Source organism: Trachurus japonicus, chromosome 19 (assembly GCF_045865225.1).
Source record: "Trachurus japonicus isolate A0001 chromosome 19, Traja_1.0".
Taxonomy (NCBI): domain Eukaryota; kingdom Metazoa; phylum Chordata; class Actinopteri; order Carangiformes; family Carangidae; genus Trachurus; species Trachurus japonicus.
This window is the reverse complement of record NC_140925.1, coordinates 23,477,602-23,497,542: the sequence shown is the minus strand read 5'-3', so window position 1 is coordinate 23,497,542 and position 19,941 is coordinate 23,477,602. Positions and strand designations below refer to the sequence as shown.

The 19,941-nt window shown below is 40.3% G+C and overlaps 2 protein-coding genes across 5 annotated transcripts in view; one reads left to right on the top strand and one right to left on the bottom strand.

Moving 5' to 3' along the window:
* taok2b (TAO kinase 2b) overlaps window positions 1-9,843 on the bottom strand; it is a 29,032-nt gene extending 19,189 nt beyond the window's left edge. For 2 of the 4 annotated variants that reach the window (XM_085762328.1, XM_085762326.1), the window contains exons 1-10: window positions 9,240-9,442; window positions 7,213-7,310; window positions 5,998-6,138; window positions 4,816-4,887; window positions 4,624-4,725; window positions 2,391-2,436; window positions 2,201-2,297; window positions 1,807-1,920; window positions 589-680; window positions 324-417 (exon numbers count right to left, since the gene is read on the bottom strand). In XM_085762328.1, coding sequence (XP_085618454.1) covers window positions 324-417; window positions 589-680; window positions 1,807-1,920; window positions 2,201-2,297; window positions 2,391-2,436; window positions 4,624-4,725; window positions 4,816-4,887; window positions 5,998-6,138; window positions 7,213-7,215 — 761 coding nt within the window. In that variant the 5' untranslated portion in view covers window positions 7,216-7,310; window positions 9,240-9,442. Of the gene's footprint in view, window positions 1-323; window positions 418-588; window positions 681-1,806; window positions 1,921-2,200; window positions 2,298-2,390; window positions 2,437-4,623; window positions 4,726-4,815; window positions 4,888-5,997; window positions 6,139-7,212; window positions 7,311-9,239 lie in introns of all 4 variants that reach the window. The other 2 variants (XM_085762329.1, XM_085762327.1) reach the window with 1 other exon arrangement.
* Window positions 9,844-14,355: 4,512 nt separating this feature from the next.
* On the top strand, window positions 14,356-17,220 carry cabp5a (calcium binding protein 5a). The gene is made up of 7 exons (XM_085761676.1): window positions 14,356-14,580; window positions 15,129-15,178; window positions 15,616-15,646; window positions 15,770-15,913; window positions 16,132-16,241; window positions 16,422-16,569; window positions 16,674-17,220. The coding sequence occupies exons 2-7, from the start codon at window positions 15,131-15,133 to the stop codon at window positions 16,700-16,702; spliced, it is 510 nt and encodes a 169-aa protein (XP_085617802.1). The 5' UTR covers window positions 14,356-14,580; window positions 15,129-15,130; the 3' UTR covers window positions 16,703-17,220.
* Window positions 17,221-19,941: the final 2,721 nt, after the last annotated feature.

The following is a 19,941-nucleotide window of genomic DNA, read 5'->3' as shown; positions in this document are numbered from 1 at the left end:
TATTCTAACCTCACTGACATCTGAAAGCACAATGCAATATACTATACTATATACTATACTGCAGTAAACTACAATCGTCTCCATAATCAGCACTTTGTCAAACATGATTTTAGTAAAAATCTGTCAAATTCAAAGATTCGTAGACTTCATGTAGATCACAACAAAATATCATGTTAAAGGAGCCTCAATAAAATCTTTTATAAAAACTCACATTCAGAAGGTAATTTGAAACAACATATGAAAATGCTCTTCGTTGCACATTATATCAAGTAAAAGTTATATTCGCCTCTAAGGACCAGTTAGGAAACGTGACCATCTCTCACCAGTGATTAGACTGCAACACAGGGCTCTCATTCTGGGCGATGTGGTATAAGGCACTCATAGCATTCATGTTGAACAGAGGAGGCTTCCTTTCCGCTAGAAAGTGACAAAGCACAACGTAGCGTGACGGAGAGCGGCAGATAAAGAACAAGAACGGAGAAAAAAGAGGAGAGGAAAAAGGCAAAGATAGAGGTTCACAAAGCTGAAAGCTCACACACACAAAGAAAAACACATACACACATGAAACATTTTATAGCCATGTCTTACCCAGCTCTATGCAGGTAATGCCAAGTGACCACACATCCACCTTCCCGTCGTACTGACCCTCGTCCATGGCCAGGATCACCTCGGGGGCCATCCTGCGTGGAGGAAACAACCGAGTGATTCAGCCACTTTCAGCTCATTTCCTTTGAACCTTGACTAACAGAGAACAGAGCCTCGGGGCCTCCGTCGTTTCCAGAGTCCACACCACACGGGCAGACAAGCTTCATGTACATCAACAACAGTAACAGTAACCTGTCGCTGCTGATTAATGGAGTCTGACGCCCTTGTGAGAAATATTCAGGTAAGACTGAGACGTTTTGTTGATTGACAGTAAAACAAATAAATATATATGAATATATATTAAAAAATATATAAATAATGTATGTCAGTGAGTTAAAGCAGAAGTAAGTGGTCCGGTCGTTTTCGCTAATGCTGCGTTCCAGGTAGGCTTTTGAAATCGTAAATTACAGCTTCAAGTCACAACTTACGACTTTGTAGCGTTCCAGGCAACCCACTCGTGTTTTTCCGACCTGTTTTACCGGTGAAAGTCACTATAACGGCCACTCGTAACTTCCGACCGGTGAACTCGTACCAGATCGAACTGGTACAACTTCACGGTCGGAAAAATACGAGTTTCCTTGAACGCACCATAACAGTCCTCGTCCCTACGTCACCACATTCACGGCGTCCCTTGGCTGCACACACAGCCCTGCATGCCGTTCTCTCTCCTCATTGGATAAAAACTGTAGGATACGATAAATGTTTTCTCTTCGGCTCAGAGCAGAGCAGAGGGACTGAGAGACCCGTGGTTCGGTCCAAACACTCTATGTAAGTGATTGCTGTCGGAAGATATAACTATTTAAGACTTATATTAACACAAATATATCACTTACTTCTGCTTTAATGAAAGTATATCACTGCTCTTGATCTCTTAATATTAATGGTTCACTTACTCCGCAGATCAAATGTTCTTACTCTGCTGCCCGCTTTGAATACATTTGAATCTGACTTCCCAGTGGTCTTATCTTATTGAAGCACTTTCACTTTGACAATAAATTATGAATATTCTTTGTAAAAATATGTTAGGAAAAGCCGATTCTTAATGAAGTGAGCACAAGCTTTACTGAATCATGATGCGGTGTTATTCTCATGAATCCAACAAGAGGAACTGCTGTAAAACCATTAACCATTAAAATGATGAGGATGACACTTTTGTCTTACCAGTAAGGTGTTCCCACAAAGGAGTTGGCCGGAGCAACAATGGAGGCGGAGCCAAAGTCTCCCAGTTTGACCTGACCGGGCTCCGTTAACAAGATGTTTCCTGCCTTCACGTCCCTGAGAGAGACGTGATCAGATAAGAGAAGATGACAAGTCAGGAAAAAACTGTGAGGAAGTCAAAACAAATAGAGACACGAGAGAGAAGATGTATTGGGAGATGCTCTAAATGTGTAGCTGCCCTGTGATGTGCGCACAAACACTATTGCATAAGCTTATCTTGGGCAGCACAGTTTGTGCTTTCTCCACTGTATTTGTTTTGTCTCCTGTCAAAGTGTGGGGGAGGAGAGCAGAGCAGATACAGATAGTGAGAAAAGGAGGAGGAGAGAGGGGGGGTTACCTGTGAATCATGTTGTGAGAATGAAGATACACCAATCCCTGCAATGCACCATGGGTTATGGCAGCTATTTCCACTTCCTGGAGGGGTTTCTTGTGGACTGGGTGAAGAAAAATATTGGAGAATATCAGGGACCATGTATAATTAACTCTACTATTTAATTACTCATTCATCTCTGTTCCTTCATGCTCACCTTCTAGGAGGTCGGACGCTGAGCCCAAGCAGTACTCCATCACCAGCTAGGAGAGAGAGAGAGAGAAACAGAGGGGGTGTTTAACTGCATGCTATTTTAGGGAGCACACTCAACTTTTAGGGCTTTTTCACACTTGACCCGAATGAAAACAGTTTTTTTTTCTTTCACTGAGAGTTCAGCACATTTATTTAAGTGTAGGAGGCTGTTGTTGAGCTAAGGCACAGCACAGAAAAGTGCTCACATGGCCTCTTCAAAATGGAGGTCTGAGGTTCACTTGCAGAGAACAGGAGCAGCACCAGGCCAGCTAAATTAATCATAGTAGGGTGATCTGTCATTATGTGCAATAAGAATATAGCAGTGAACATCATAAAAAAAAAACACATACAACTGGGCATTGTTTTAGCTCAGTGGGTAGAGCAGGTGCCCCATATATAGAGGCTATTCACCACTTTCCGTAGAACGCCGCTGGGCGTCGCCATGACACTCAATTCACCGACAAGTCGGTTTCGCACTTCTGTCTCACTTCAAGCAGAATGGAGCTAGCCTAGCAGTCTGTCTTAGAAGTGTTTTTATTATTATTACAAGTTCATAGAATGTCCTCCGGTACGACATGTGCTGTTGTTGGATGCACAAACAACTCAAGGAAAGTTAAAGATTTTATGAATGGAGCCTGTAATGACCATAAAGCCAATCGCAAGAGTTGTGGATGTCCGGTTGCTACGTTAGCCGCTAGCTGTTGCTACGTAAACAACCGACTTCCGGGGTGGTGTGACGCAATGGATCATGGGAAAATAAAGTGGTGAATAGTCTTGGTCGCTTTTCTGCTGTCTTGCTAACCCTCCTCTCAGCCATGTGCACTTGTTTACAACGAAGCCGATGAAAAAATCTATCAAAAGAGCGGTAGATATATCGTTACATATATCATACAGGATGTTACGACGTGTATATTTGTTTGTGTCACGGTGCGCAGTGACGAGAGCATGGACACCGGGGCGGCGGTTCTCATCTTGCAAGGTTGGTTTTCAGCCAAGAGACGCAATAAGTGACACGCAGGTGGAAGGAATAGAGCCTCCATTGTCCATTTATATATTAAGACATGTATTAAACCATCACAATTACTCCAACTGATTAATTGTAGCTCAACTAGCATAGATGAGCTACAAATCCTGCATAGTTCCTCTCTAAGGCTTGAAAAGCCCAAATAATATTTTTTTTAAATGAAGAAAACCATACAACTAAAAAGCAGGAAACAGTTGCAACAAATGTAACTTTTAGGATGGTTTTACTGTAGCAGTTTTGTCAGGGCATCAAGTACAATTTGAGGAACTGTGACACTAGACATTTATTTTCTCCTTGATTAAATTTAGGCTCCTGGTTGTTTTGGTTCAGGACATTTTGGGCAGGGTCTGCATGGCTGACTTGCAGCGATTGGTCAAACATGGATCCTCTGGGAACGACCACTCCAGCATGATATCATAGCCAAAACAAGGAAGTACTGGGCACCACTCTGACTGATATTAAGATGAGGCGTTGACATTTCTTATTGTTTATTATTGTTAAAAAACAAATCTAGGCTTTGTTGCAGACAGAGAAAGTGGGACTGCTGAGAGAGATGTGGGTAAAAGGATATAAATAAAACTTGATTTAATAGTGGCCTCGTGGCACTTAATGTCTTAACACAGGAATGAATGACCGTCAAACACTCAACTGCATTGTGCGATGTGAAGACAGCTGTCCTTTTGATACAACTCCAACACCACATTCAATCAGAAGTAAATACAAAGTTTTCTCATGAGAAAACTCTGAACCTGGACGATTCTGTTTTTCAATCTGTCATTGAATTTCTTCAAAAGTTGGAGTGTGCAAACAGGACTTTAAGTCTGTAGTTTCTACCTCCAGAGTTCAGTTTCCTTGGTTTCAACACTGTTTCTGTTATTTTGGCCACCTCATCAATATCAACCAGTGAAAGCTGCATAACAGCAGAAAAGAGACCAGATAAGTAGAAGTTGGTTTAAGTCTTAAGTCTTGAACTTGATGTCTTTCACCCTCCCAGATGAAAATGTCTCATCTTTGTTTTATTTGATGGCAGGTGTGAGGTAACAGCATTATCAACACTGAGAGACGCCTTTTTCATGAAAGTCATGTTGATGAAATTACACTTAAGACAATGCCTGCACACACACACACACACACACACACACACACACACACACACACACACACACACACTTACCCATGCTGTGTGCTCTCTCAGGTAGCAGCCACGGTACTCAACGGTGTTGGGGTGGCGCAGTTTCTGGAGGAACTTCACTTCCTTGATGATATCCTGCCATTTCTGGAACAGGTCCAGAGCAGCAATCAGAGATGAAAGAACTTCACTGATAAACTGATCTTTCATCTACCACAGAAGCAGGGTTGGTCTTACCTCGTTGGACTGTTTGCCACTGTAGGACATCTTTTTGATGGCCACCACCTCATTGGTGCGGATGTCATGGGCCTAATGTGGAAAAGTTAGAGACAAATTACTTCTTCTAAAGTCTTTTTTTTAGTACAATAGTAATCATTGGGATTAATCATCCATTTTCAACTTCACAGCAAACAAAGAAAAAAATTGCATTTCTCCTGAGCCTCCCTCCCTCTTCTCTTCCGCTCCCATCGACCCCTTCATCCATGACTCGCTCCTCTTCACCCTTCATTTACCAGAGCTTTTCATCCATCACTTACAGGTTCCCCTCAACCATCACAATGTTTTTCTTTTTTTTTAACTTTTATCTCCCCAGTCCTGTCTTTAATCACAGGCTGACAGGTTGATCTACCTGGTGATCCTATCTGCAGCTCCACCATTAGCTTCCCTCCCGTTGGACAGACACCACCTCTGACCCACAACATCACACCCATCCGTCCCTTTGTCTCAGGCCTTTGCTGTGTTCACCTTTGGCCAACAACCACCCTGACTCTGACTATATGCATTAGTGAAATGACCTGATGTTAAAGAGAGGCAGTTTATTTCATCTGTGCTGTTTTATTTTTTCACAACTAACTGTAATGAAAATGAACTGCAAGGTCCATTTGATGTGGAAAATAAACACACATCCATCTCAAGTTATTAGAGTCCAGGATGATGTAGTTAAGCAGACAACAGGAAAGCAAATCAGCACATTTGAACACATTTCTTACATTAAATATTGATAAAATAACTCAAATGTCACTGTTTCTTTTTAAGCCTTGATCTAAGCAATGGCAACATTTGTAATAAACATGTATGGTGTGTAGAATATGAACAAAAATTTACACTACAAAAGTCTGAAATGTCAGTGTGACTGAAAAACATAAATTCTTTGTCCAGAGTTCAAAGACTTTTCAAGCTTGATAGATAATTACTTAATTAGATAATTAGATGCCCATGGAGATGTATTTGTATCAGCAGAGTTTATAATTTTTAACTAAAAATACCCATTTGTAATTATTTTTTCTGTCACTAAATTTCCTACACACATAACTTTAGTTGATCCAGCTCAAAAGTAAAAGATAATGTTTTGACTAGTATGATGATTCAAAGGAACTAATATCCCACTCCCCCAACTAAACACTAGAAAAAGGAACTTACGAAGTAGACCGCTCCGAAGCTCCCATGGCCGATCTCCCTCAGGTCGGTGAAGAGCTTCTCGGGATCGTCCCTGGAGAAGAGCTCAGCCACCTCCGGGTCCTTCAGGCTCCCGGCCCGCACACTCGACGGCATGGCCAGCGCCTGGCGAGCGTGGAAGAGACACACTGGGTGAGCGTCTGTTATTTGGAAGGATTACCAGCATTTGTGTTGGACACATGAGCCACTGAGGAAATATGGTCCAGTCTGTCACATCTAATTGACATGTTGGTGGCTTAAGGTTTTGTTTCGTTTTGTTTTACAACATCCTGTAGTGGTTTCCTATTCCCATCATTATTTTGAATGTACTTCTGATAAATCCCTCTGTCTATATTACACCTTTGCATCTTATGCGTTATTTCTATCTGTGGTTTTCACATTAACACTAAATTACTCTCTACTTCCACCACAGTTGTTTTCCACTCCACATAGACAAGTCACGTTGTTCCTGTGTAAATAGCTTATTCTGCTCTACACCTGCACTTCAAACTGTCTGAGGGTTAAAAAATGCTAATTTGTGTTGACTCATATGGAAGGAAAATATCAAAGTGACCATCAGCTTCATATGACCATCCATCCGTCCACCCACCCATTCTTCTATCATCCTCCATCTGCCTCTCTACCAGAAATATAGGTCTGCATTATATTCATATACATAACAAACCTAACATTGATGTATATTTAATTTTTACAGCAAACCACACATTGGTCAATTATTACTAATTTCATCAGATGTAGTAAAGGGAGCTTTTCTTGTTGGTAGATCCAACTGGGAGTGAGGCAGAAATGAATACCGGTTTTTGAATTACGTCATCGTTTTCTTTTTTTGAGAACAACACATCTCATTTTTTCCCCTATGGGAATTCAAAATAAAAAAAATCGACACAAAACACTTGATATTTTCATTGTTTGCAGAACAAAACAATCCCCTCAGTGAGTCTGACTAATCATTAACTGGTTCTTCACAGCATCGCACACTCAATGGCACGACCGGCCCTGTTAGACAAGGAGCATGAGTGTGAAACCAGTGAATGACACTACATTAAAATCATGGTAAATAAACAGGAGGACTAGACTAGACAGTTTGTTGTTGACATCATGAAAAGGCCAACATTGACTGTTTTTTGTTTCAATTAAGCAGTGAAAGAGTTAGTGTATCATGTATCATGCGTTGCGTACCATGGCTGGTCTGATTTGGCTATGTAATGTTGATGCTGGTACGACACACGATCAGAGATGTGGATAGTAAAGCTGGGATCACGTTCATGAGGAAAATCCTGCATTAGAATGATACAGTACAGAATAGAAACAGATCAATACTGGATTTCTGAGGAATTTTTTTTTAAAGCAGATTATCTCAGATGATAAATATCATGATTTCTTAAAACACATCATCAATAACCATAACACACACATCCCTTAGATTTGCTGTGAGTGAGCAGGACATTTTTACAGTATGGCAGCCTGGCCAACAGTGAAGAGAGCCATCTCTCTGAGAAGCGGCAGACAACAACAGTAGGCCACATTTCACAAGAAAAAGGAACACTGCCAACCAGTTTAGCAGGCAAATGATTCACCTCCTGTGTAGGAACAGTGTAACTAACCACAAACACATTTTACCTCTTTGAAGCATCACAACATCAATGCATACTTCTGAAAACCTGATAAAAGGTTTCCTGATCAATTATAGAAAAGAAGGTAGGTACACATGAATGGATAAAGCTTTAAGGTCTAAGTTAGAATGAAATGTGTGGCTTTTGGAAACCAGGGTTAGGTTATTGACATCTGGAAGTGACCAGAGCTATTATCGCTTTTGTATTGTGCCCTACTGTGTCATGTGATGTGGTTATATACATAGTGAGACAATGGAGATTTGTCATGCATGGAGCAAGTCAACTTCTAAAATCAAAAGGCTACATTATGTAGTTTCTTTTTTTTAAATGCTGACACAACTCCTTCCTATTTAAATGAGCTTATTTGTGGTATTTTGGTTTCTAAAATTTGTCAACTCTTATGTCTTTCTGCATTAGATATCACAGTTACCAACAGGATCAGAATGATGAGGTATGATGAACATACAGCACTGGGATATGTAGCCTATAATATAAGATACTACTATTGAAGGCCTGCAAAAAACACACAATTTAATGACAATCACAGGCATTTTGAGTCAAATATAATTATTATTGGGGAGCACAGTTGCTATAAAGATCTTTGTGCAAACAAATCTGTGAGAGTTAGGCTGCATGTGACGCTTGAGTCTCCAATTTTAAGAGAGGAGGAAGCTGAAACTCTGACTAGCCTGAATTGTGCATAGTGAATGTCTATAGATCAAAATTGTAGCACAGACAGTAACTGCTCATCTGTCTGACACACTGTATAGGTCATCATGATTGAGCCAAAGGTTTGATGTAAAGATGCAACACATGCGCGAGATATTTTTTTTTAGGTGGACAGCAACTTAACAACTGAGCTTTCATGGTAAGCATTTCCAGCCACTTGAAAATGAACATGTACGGGATGAGGCACTTCTTTCATGGCCATTTTGCATCTGTCAAAGAGGAAGCATGTTGTTCCCTTTAAAAAAAGAGAGAGAGAAGTCCTTTATATATCATGTAATCAAGCCTCAAGCATGCTCTCAATCTATCTTTCTTAGAAGAAAAAAATACCATTCATGTCATAGTCATTCCAGACACTGAGGAGGAAGCAACGAATGCTTCAATTATGTGGTTTTATCCAAGATTATCTCTCTAACCTACATGCAATTTTAAAACCTTCAATAACCCTGGGCATATTTTTGGGGGGGAACAAAACGCATATTGTCCCTGGCTGTGGTGTGAGACAGAGAAGTGATTATTCTGATATTTTCTTGCCATCAGTATCTTGTACAGTGTGCATCTCAGCTGAGCAAGTTGCATCGCCTTCGCTTGCACTTGGCTGGTCAATTAGGGCTAGCTCTGCTGCTGTTGTTCACCGGAGAAATGTATGACATGTATTCAACAGTAGACAACAACAACTCCAGCCTGGATGGGTGTTGAGGGTGCAGGCCAACAACAAGCCTGCATCATGTCAATGTCAACCTCTCCGTGCTCTGAAAACCCAGTGAGCTAATGCTGCTAGCTGGGCTTTTTTCCCTGCCAACAGGAAGGTGGAGAGGCGCAATGGGGGCTACTTTGGCACACTGAATGATTTATAACATGTCTTACCGTGGCTTTTGGGATCCACTGTAGCTAGCCCTGGAGCTAGCTAACCGGCCTGGCTGGAAAATATTGCTCTCACTCCCCTTTTCCTCGGCGCCTGGTCTATTCAACACGAACAAACCACATCCTGTCTGTCGACGCTTTTACTCGAAGACCCCTCCATCCTGATGCTCCCAGTCAAACACACACGACCTGACATGAGTGGAGCGCCAGTCAGTGGAAGTGACAGCTATCTGCTGACTGACTGACTGACTGACGCCTGCAGCAGCAGCAGCAGCAGCAGCTGAGCTGTCTCCAGGAGAAAACCACAGGCTTGTAGCTCTAGCTGCTGTTAGCTGCTGTTAGCAGCGCCGCTAACTAAATAACGTAACGCCAGGAGCCGCCTGCGACGTTTTCAACGGGAGACTGGTTCGTTAATTTCCACGGGTCCGCTCCGCGCTCCACTTCGCACTGTCATAACGCTACAGCCGTCGGCGGATTTCATCTCCGGTCCGTGTTCTCCCCATTTTGCTCGAGTCTCATCCGTTTTTGTTCAAGACTTCATGATGGCGGAGCGGGGCGGGAGCCGAAAGGAAAACGGAAGCTTCTTCTTCTTCGACGCTTCTGAATCGGGCACGTGAGCCGGAACGTTGTCACGGTGAGGAGGAGGCTCGTTCACATGGCAACAGCAGCTACATCCCAGTTTGACTTGATTCATTTGTTCATTATTTTATCCAACTTTTACATACACACATCTAAAATTGTCAGGTAAGAAGCCAACATTTTCTAGTATAGTCTGCATATTTTAAACAAAATATCATCATCATGTGATTGTGAAAATTAAAAAAGCTGTTAAAGCATATCTTGCAGCTTTACAAAATATTTAAGCAGAAGTAAGCGGAATGTTTGTGTTAAAGCAGATATCAGTGGAATGTTTTTGTTAATATAAGTCCTAAGTAGTCCTATTTTCCGTCAGCAATCACTTACATGAAGTATTTCAGCCTAAACACGAGTCTCTCCGTCACTCTGCTCTGCTGTAACCCGAGGAGAAAATTTTCCTTGTGGGATACAAGTGTTATCCAATGAGGGGAGAGAACGGCATGAAGGGCTGTGTGTGCAGCCAAGGGATGCGCGTGAATGTGGTGACGTAGCACGAGGACCAATTGATGCCTGACAAGGGCGGGGGCTGCTAACTCATGGTGCGTTCAAGGAAACTCGTACTTTGTGTTTTTCCTTCCTGTGAAGTCATACCAGTTCGATCTGGTACGAGTTCACGGGTCGGAAGTTACGAGTGGCCGTTATAGGGAACTTTCGCAGACAACAGGACGGTAAAAACACGAGCTACGGGTTACCTGGAACGCTACCAAGTCGTAGTTGTGACTTGAAGCTGTAACTTACGGTTTCAAAAGCCTGCCTTGAACACAGCATTAGCCGAAACGGCCGTGCCACTGATATCTGCTTTAATGTAAGTCTTAAATAGTTATATCTTCCGACAGCAATCACTTATATAGAGTGTTTGGTCTGAAACACGGGTCTGTCAGTCACTCTGCTCTGCTGTAAGCCGAGGAGAAAACTTTCCTTGTATCCTACAACCTTTATCCAATGAGGAGAGAGAACGGCATAAAGGGGCGGTCCTCTCTGTGTGTGCAGCCAAGGGATGCGCGTGAATGTGGTGACGTAGGGACGAGGGCGGGGACTGCTAACTCCATCTGCTGACAGGAAGTTAGCCAAAACCACCGGATCGCTTACTTCTGCTTTAATTGAATAAGTTTGGCTGTTGTTGTTGTTGTTTCTCTTGTTGTCTCTTGTTGTCTTGTTGTCTGGTGTGTTTATGATTATATGTTTGTCTGTATTCATCTGTGTACTCCTGTGTTGTTTTCAATAAAGCAGAAAAATGTGTAGGCTACATGTAGGCTAGGCTCATGGGTGTAGATCCCAGGGGGGACTGGAGGGACATGTCCCCCCCAATTTCTGAAAAACATGAATTATCCCTCCCAATAAAAATACCCTAAATTATTCAAAATTGAACAAATGTATTTTCAGACTTCACATTTTAGATTCACATCTAAAAAGAAATGATTGAAATGGTGGAAATAGCCTAATGTTTGACAAATATATTTCTGACTCCACATCCCATCTCTGGTCTCCTCCACTACGATGCAATCATGCATAAAGTCCCATACACTAGGAGAAAAGGAAGATGGTGAGAAGAATTGGGGATCTGGGAAGGTCAGAGGGAGGCCAAAGATAAGAACGTGAGTAGACATTACGTAGCCTACCTGAGACCCTTAAAATGATGATTTACTAACACTTAAGCAGTGATTTCAGCTGTTGGCTGTTTAGGACAAATAAACAAGACAGGTAAGCTCAATAAATGATTCCCTGTGCAGTGCTTTTTGAATGATACGGCAAGCCTCTACCAAGTTGTGATTTATGGTGGCATGTTATGAGTTGTATACGGATAAAAAAAAAAATCACTATTGTGCCCCCCCCCAATCCTAACATCTGCACCCCTGTGTAGGCTAGTTATGTTACATGTAATAACAACAAATAAAACAATAGGCCTAACACTTGAATTATTAATATCATCGTTAATACAAATACTACAGTAGAGATACAACAAAGATAGGCCTACTACTTTTTTTAGTTTTAATTTTTTGTGACCAATATGAATAAACTCCATTGGAGTGGTAGGTATTAAAAACAAGTCAACAGATTGTTGTCATACAGCACCTATCCATTTTAAGTGGCAGATTTTTGGGATGACAGATAATTATTCCTGATCCCTACAAATAAGAGAAATATGTTTCAAATTGTAGATATATGCTGTTTAAATGATTTGGGCCTACACAACATCTGCCAGCTCTATCCAGCTATTCTCCAGTTGCAATTCTAATGTCTCCTAATATAGGGATTTGCCTTTTTTGCTTTGAAAATGCATGTTGCGAATTGCAGATTAAAGAAATGACGAGGAACCAACATTGTTTGTTACTTAAGCCATTTCCATTACCAAAGATGATGATATATTATTTCTGATAAGATGTCCACATAAATGTATGATGTAATCGTTCTTACACTGCTTACGGATTTTTATATTTTTTCTTAATGGCCTTTCATGTAGGCTAAAAAGATTTTGGAAGTTTGCCTTCTGTGCCTTTTCTTTTAGGGCCACACAGACACGCAACATCGCAATCCCACATCTGACCAGACTCTGCATTTATAATCTACTCACTATAATCTCTGTTGTGTATTTTTAGCCAACACAAAACATACACAAAATACACAACAAAAAATAAATTTTTCCCTCTTCCCTGTGCTTGTTACAGTCAGACTATCACCAGACACCAGACTCGGATACGTCAGAAATGGGAAGCTGCTGCTGGTACACACGATAATGACACGTTAAAGTTATTGGCTGAGCGTTGAGGGTCAAACAGGACAGGTTTCCATTCATCCTCTAAATCTTTATCCTTTATAATTCACGTCATTCCCAAAAAGAAAACACATACACCTAATCCCCTCCTCCTCTTAGTTTTCATTCATACTCGCCTTGCCTTCTCCACGAGTATCTTTTCACAGCCATGGAGGTATGTGTAACCTCTCAGCTGTCCCACTGAAATGACAAAGAAAAAAAGATAATAAAATCATTACTAGTTCCTGTTGCATAGTCCAGCGGATTATGCTTCTTATGCAAACAGATTTTTGATGAATTTACATAAGCAGGGAGTCAGGCAGAGGGGAAAAGGTCAGAGCAAAGGACACACACACACACACACACACACACACAGTAAGATCCGGATCTGAAGGGTTTCAGTTCAGCCAGTTAATTCAGACTCACCATTTGCATCCTTGCCGCTGACCCAGAGACATTAATCCTACACATTGTCATCAGGGTCTTTATGGAGGAAATAATCCCTTTTTTGCACGCAAATGTAACCAATACTCTTAGATTATCACACAGTAGGATATTAGCTGTAATCGGCCTGTCTCATCCTACAGCCTCTTAATAACAATGGAGAGAGGATATGTCATGTAAGGTCTTTTCTTTTATGGTGTTGCATATATTTTTCAACAAGAAAAAAAAAAGGCATGTGATTTGAAATGTTTTTTTTTTTTGTCAGTACAAACTGAATTCAAAACGGTAGAAAAATTAGCATAACTTATTAAAAATGTTGTCTTATTTGTTAAAATACACAGTTAAAGGATTAATTCAGTTGACTCAGTAAGAATCATTTCCACCTAGGTTGGGTGTATATTCAGTGACTTTTTGCCCCAAAACACATTTATATTTCTGTTATGTGCTGCAATAACTACATTTAAGTAAGATCTTTTTTTTTAAAGATGAGTTACAAAAGGTTTAATAAATAAAAGTAGCCTAAGTAAAAAAAAAAGTAAATTCTAAAGTGGAAATTATAGTAAAACAGAATTACAAGAATATATTTGAAACTATATGTAATCTGACAATTTTGAGGCATTTCCCTCATTAAGAGAAGAATAAAAATGTTGGAATTTGAATTTAAAAAAATCTGAAAATGAGCAATTTGATGCAAAATGATGGATTTTTTAAAAATTGTTTTATCATTCAGTGGCATTTTAAAAATCATGTTTTATTACAACTAATGTGCAATAATTAGAGCTATGGCAGCTATGCACTTTTTATATGGTTAGCTGATTACAACAACCTCCTCTTATAATGAAAAGTTTTGCACCTCTTTTATTGTTTCATCTTTTGATCTAGTAAGATGTATATATACTATTTTATTGTAGCCTTTGTATGTGTGTGTTTTTTGCGTTCTCTGCATTGTCGAGCGTGGCCATCCGGTCCTGTTGCACTTGTGTAGGCTACTGGCATTTGTAGTCATCTTCTCAATTGCAAAATAACTGACAGATGAATCAAATAATGAAAATCAGGCCGTTGCAGCTACAGTGGAAGCTGCTGTATATGGATGAATCCTCTTGGGAACAGAAACTGTAAACAAGCAACTGTACCCCCCTAACCTGTAAACTGATAGTATCCAATTTCCTCTGCTATTCTACTCCAGTGTTCACAATGATGTCAACACTCGGCTGGAAACCAGGGCTGCATCTCTTCAGCTGGTGAACCTGACTCCTCCCCAAAGAGCCCACAACCCCACCTCCCCTAATACAACCTCCCGAACATCCCAGTAGACCGGGCAGACAGGGTCACCACACGCTGAGAGGAAGGGCTGCCCTGGCTTTAGAGGGACCGGACTGACACTGAGAAGAAGATTAAGAACCAGACGGAAACAGAGGGGCTTGTTTGCACTGCACTGGTCAGCTGCTGAGTCTCCGCTTCAGGGGTCGTGTGGGATGCGCTTGGCTGCAGAACAGAAATCACCATAAAAAGGTGAGAGCAAATAACTCCACTTAATCCTAATTTAATCATTAAACTCATGATAAAAAAAAGAGTCTATGACATTTGATGAAAATTTTGTTTTCATCAAATGTCATAGAGTCACAGTTGTCTCTGTATTTGTCAAATATTTCATCACTTTGAATTATTGTGGCTCTTTGCATTTACATTTGCATCTGTTTTAACAAATTAGTCTTTCTTTTATTTATTTATTTTTTACAGTGTTTATGAGTCTTAGTGGTGTGAAAATGTGAATTTAATATTATGAATCAATCAGTATAATTTTAGTAAATGTTTTCATGTCAGAAAATTAACACACACAGACAGACAGACAGACAGACACACACACACATACACACATACACACACACAGAGCCCATGGGGCATGTTGTCCAATCCCCAAGAGGGAACACAGACTCCTCAATCTGTCTTAATCCTGATTTTCTGGCTCTAGCAAACACCACCAGCTTTGTGTCACGTCAGGAAATGTTAAATTACTAAATAACACATTTCTACATCACTGTCTGTATTTGTATTTGCAGAAATGAGTTTGGGGGCAGCGTGCATTTTCCTGCGTGGAGGGAAAAACATTGTAAGAGCCTTTTTCACTTTTTTTTTGTGTGTGTTGATGTTTGCAAACTGCTGTTGAACGGCTGACAGGATTATGACCTGAAAGGTGACAGGATAAAATGATAAGTGATTTAGACTCACACACACAGGGAGAGAATCTGTGCCTGCTGTTTACTGTGGCATGATGACACCAGCTCATATGAAGCCTTCCTGCCAATGTGGCCATAATCTACACTTGAATCCAGGCCATAATAAAATCCAACTTCTCTTTGGTGCCACCGCTTTTGATTGAGTAGGGGCAGCTCTAAAGATAGATGAAACATCCATTTTGCTAATTGTGTGGTTGGGCGTTTGGTAGAATGTATTTTAGGTTAGTGTTTAATGTATCACAGGGTACGACATTTGTTATAAATGTCCATGCTACACTGGACTAAACCAAATATTCTTCTCTTTGTTCAGACCAGAGAGCTGGCTGATGATGAGATCGAAGGTGAGTTCAATTCTTACAAATGACGTTGTCCTGTTTTCATCATAATATGCAGATTAAACTAATCACATCTTGTCCAGTTAACCAAAATATGTAATTTTGTGTGTGTTGCTGTATTTTTTGCAGAGCTGCGTGATGCATTCAATGAGTTTGATAAAGACAAGGATGGGCTGATCAGCTGCAAGGACCTGGGGAACCTGATGAGGACGATGGGTTACATGCCCACTGAGATGGAGCTGATCGAGCTGAGCCAGAACATCAACATGAACCGTGAGTGAACAATATATTTTATTTTAAAAGAAAAAAAAAGATTTTGTCTGATTGGACCCAAAGGTGAAACAATCTCTTAGACGTCCTGTGAGACATTGGGCTTGATCAAAACCTTTGAGATGCACAGCTGCCAGAAATGCAAGTGACGCCACAGTGTCAGCACTGAGGAAGAGTGATGAATGTTTCTCAAACTCATTATGTACTTTTATTTTCCGCAGTTGGTGGCAGAGTCGACTTTGAGGACTTTGTGGAACTGATGACTCCGAAGCTTCTGGCAGAAACGGCGGGGATGATTGGCATGAAGGAGCTCAAAGACGCCTTTAAAGAGGTGACAATGAAACACTTTCCAGAAACTTTCCAGCAGCTCTGATGTTTCACAAGGAAATGAAAAGACTCTCCAGAAGCTCCGATGTCAGACCGTGCTCCGTTACTACTCACGCAGCACAGTCTCATAAAGATGAACAACACACTGACGTTGCCTCTTAAATCTTCTTTCGTCTCTTGTTAGTTCGATGTGGACGGGGACGGAGAGATCTCAACAGAGGAGCTGCGCTTAGCCATGACAAAGCTGATGGGAGAGCACATGGGTCAGCGGGAGATAGATGCCATAGTGAAAGAAGTGGATGACAACGGAGATGGCACTGTAGACTTTGAAGGTACAGTGTGTTTTAATGTTGACATGTTGTGAAGTCAGGTTTGGAATAGATGCAACTTTGTCACCTCACAGGAAACTGATGAAACTTTTTGTCGTCCTCTGCAGAGTTCGTCAGAATGATGTCCCATCAATGATGGCCGTCGGCCGAGGAGAAGGTCAATCAAGAGAGTACCTTTGCACATCTGCGGTCATGCATTAATAACAACGCTGTCTTTGTCTAAAGCTCCTTGACAGATTAACCTGTGCATATTGAGAACAAACTTAATAATAATAAAATTCAAATTCAAATTTAGTGCTGCAAAGAAAAGTCAAGCAATATCAAATCGTTCTCAGAGAATATACAGCTATGCAAAGACTCACAATCATGTACTGATACATTTTTGTAAGACTATTGAAAAGAGCTATATTATTTTGTTTGATTATATATATTGTATATACACAAAGCCATTTTGGATTGTTTTGTTGCTCTGATTGATTTCTTTCTTTTTTTTTGAAAAGCGTGTATTGAATTATTGCTACATTACTCTTTTCACTGAAATTATCTCATGATGCAAAATGAACAGCTACTCTGTTTCTGTTTGCCTAGACTTGTAATGCTACTCCTTGGATTACATCATTTATTTATGGATCAAATCCAACAAGTTGAATCCTGCTATTTTCAAATGTCAAAGACCAAAAATAAAAATATCATTATATACGTGAACACTATACATGAGTTTTGTGTGCCTCTTCCACCGAGGACGCTGGGATTTCACTTCTGACTTTGGCAAAGTAATCAGAAAATAAAGAGACTTTACACTTAACTTGTTATTAAAACATCTGTCTATTATGGCACATAGTAATTTAAACCAAAGGAAAACTTTCTCACGTGTCACACAGGGTGAAACTTGAGTAAAACTAATAAAATGAGTCACGGCTGAATTCCATTTAGTTTCTTGATGACAAGTGAAAATGTCTGCTGTGTCGCTTCAGAGCTGAAAAAGCAAAGCAAATGTGGGACATATTCACAGCACGACCTCTATGACAAATCAAATTGCATAATAATTTGCAATGCGCGGGTTGTGTAATGAATTGATCTATGGATTTCATGCAGAGGGGATTTAGAAAGCGAAAACATCAGTGATGCCGCTGCGCTGTGGGTAGAAATGTTGAGGGTTGAGTAACTTCTCTGCTTTGGCTTTGGAAGGACATCAGGATAAAGAGATTGTGTGACCAAAAATAGACAAGGCTACTGATTTGGTTAAAGTACCATCCATGAGACATCATCTGAAAAATCTGACATCATAACACATGCATAACAGATTTCTAAGCATTCTGTGCAAAGAGATGGCAAAAAAATGTGTACTTGTCTGAGCATTAAGCCTTTCAGAGGGCACAGTCTGGGCTTTGGCCACTCTCGGTAAAAAGTTGTTAATGTTTGTGGAAATTTGGAGCCAGACTGTGGGGAAGAGTTGCAGGGCAGTTTATTAAAATAAAAAAATAAAAAAAACACTGACTATATACATAAGGAATTAAGTCATAGTTAGTTTCATTAGTTTATTTCCACAGTTATGAAAATGAGCCTGTGCAAATTTGAAATTTTACAAGTCAACACAGCAATGAAAACACAAAAATGAACAAAGTTGCAGCATCATTTCCACTGATTCCACTTCCTACCCTGATAGGTCGTCTTGTGTCTTATCCCCAACACCAGCCAATCCAAAGGCAGCAGCAGATTAAACACCTGGGCTGAGGGACTTTAGGGATGTGGATGGGGACACACTGCGCCCTCACAAACAGATGTTATTGCATGACAAACTGGGCAGAGCCTCAAACGGATGGACAGATGGAGGAATGAGGGCTTATAGGACCAATTAACAAAAGTGAAGCTGTTCCGCCTCCGTGCACGAGCACCTAATAACTAAAGTCACATCTGTCAATGGCACTCCACAGATTGGATACAAGGGGTGATGATAGCTGTGCCAATATGCTTAATGGATAAGCGACAAATTTTGGTTTTTTTCTCTGTTGTAAATAACTGCTCTCTTGTGTGGGCAGGCAGCCAGCACCAGGATGTGGGAGAAACTGTAATTTTGGACGGATTTATTGCTTTTATTTGTGGATTATTAATGTAGCCTACATGCAATGTAATGGGTGTCTGGAAAGGGAGGGGGGGGGGGGTCCTATCTAAATTGAGGGGTCTAGTTCAAAGGGAGGTTGATGAGGTTGATGATGTAATGCATGCAGTCCTGCCTTTGGCCTGATCCTTCCCTGATCCCTCTAACATCCAGCATCAACCTTTATTGCATTAATCCACCATAATCTCTCTCTCTCTCTCTGTCGCTCTCTGACTCAATTCCGAGGTAGCCGGTCCGTCCAGCAGCTTGTTGTCGGACACATCATGAGACTGGCAGTTTTAACCTTCTGCAATCATCTCCCAACATTGTTAACCCTCCTCTCTGTTTTTTTTTTTTTTTGTCTGTATTTTAATTTGTTTATTCCAAAAATACTGGTAATCGTTCTGAGAAGTGGTATCCTCTGCTGGACCACCTGCCCTATAGGACTTAATACAGCTTATCAAAGTCATCTAGCCTTTTCCTGTTCACATTATTCTTTGTATTTGATTTATACCATTACACTGGCTTATAAACTGTATTATGTAATACAGCTATACTGTGTTTGCTTTTGGTTTAAAAGAACTAATTGTGTAATGAGATTCCTAGGTTTTTTGGGGGTTTTTTATGCATTAAACTAATGTTTATTGGTGAGGACTATGAGGACACGTCTGCTGTGGGTGTTTAGACTTTGTATTTGCAAAATCTCAGTAGATTGTTTAATTTTTTTTAATCTATTTTCAAAATCTTACTGTTGTGCTTATAGTTGTAACACTCTGGCTGTTTTGGCTCAGTCATTTTGATTCTATTCATTTTCACAGCTTTCTACAGTCTGAGAAATAAAATATATCAAGAATTTAAATATGATTTTGTCCTTTAATCTAAAACTTAAAACACTTATACTTATCTTTCCTCACTTTTTGCACACTCTGATGCTTTTTATGCTGCCGACCACATGGCTACTTTTGCTTTGAAAAGTCTTCTATAAACTTTACTTCATTACTAACTACACTTTGTTGCCTATACTGATGACAAAATATATTCAATATTATAACAGATCACAAAACAGGGATTCATCTTACATCTATGTGTAGCCTCTACATCTGTGTAGTTTTTTTTGTTTTGTTTTACAACAGTCAGTCATTAAATGCAGAGTTGTCAAAATGAGCAGGAACTCACACATAATGTAAAAATATTTGTAGAGTAGAGTAGAGAAATGTAAATAAATCTTTAAGTAGGATTTGAAAGCTTGAAATATTGGTAACAAATGTTTATTTCCA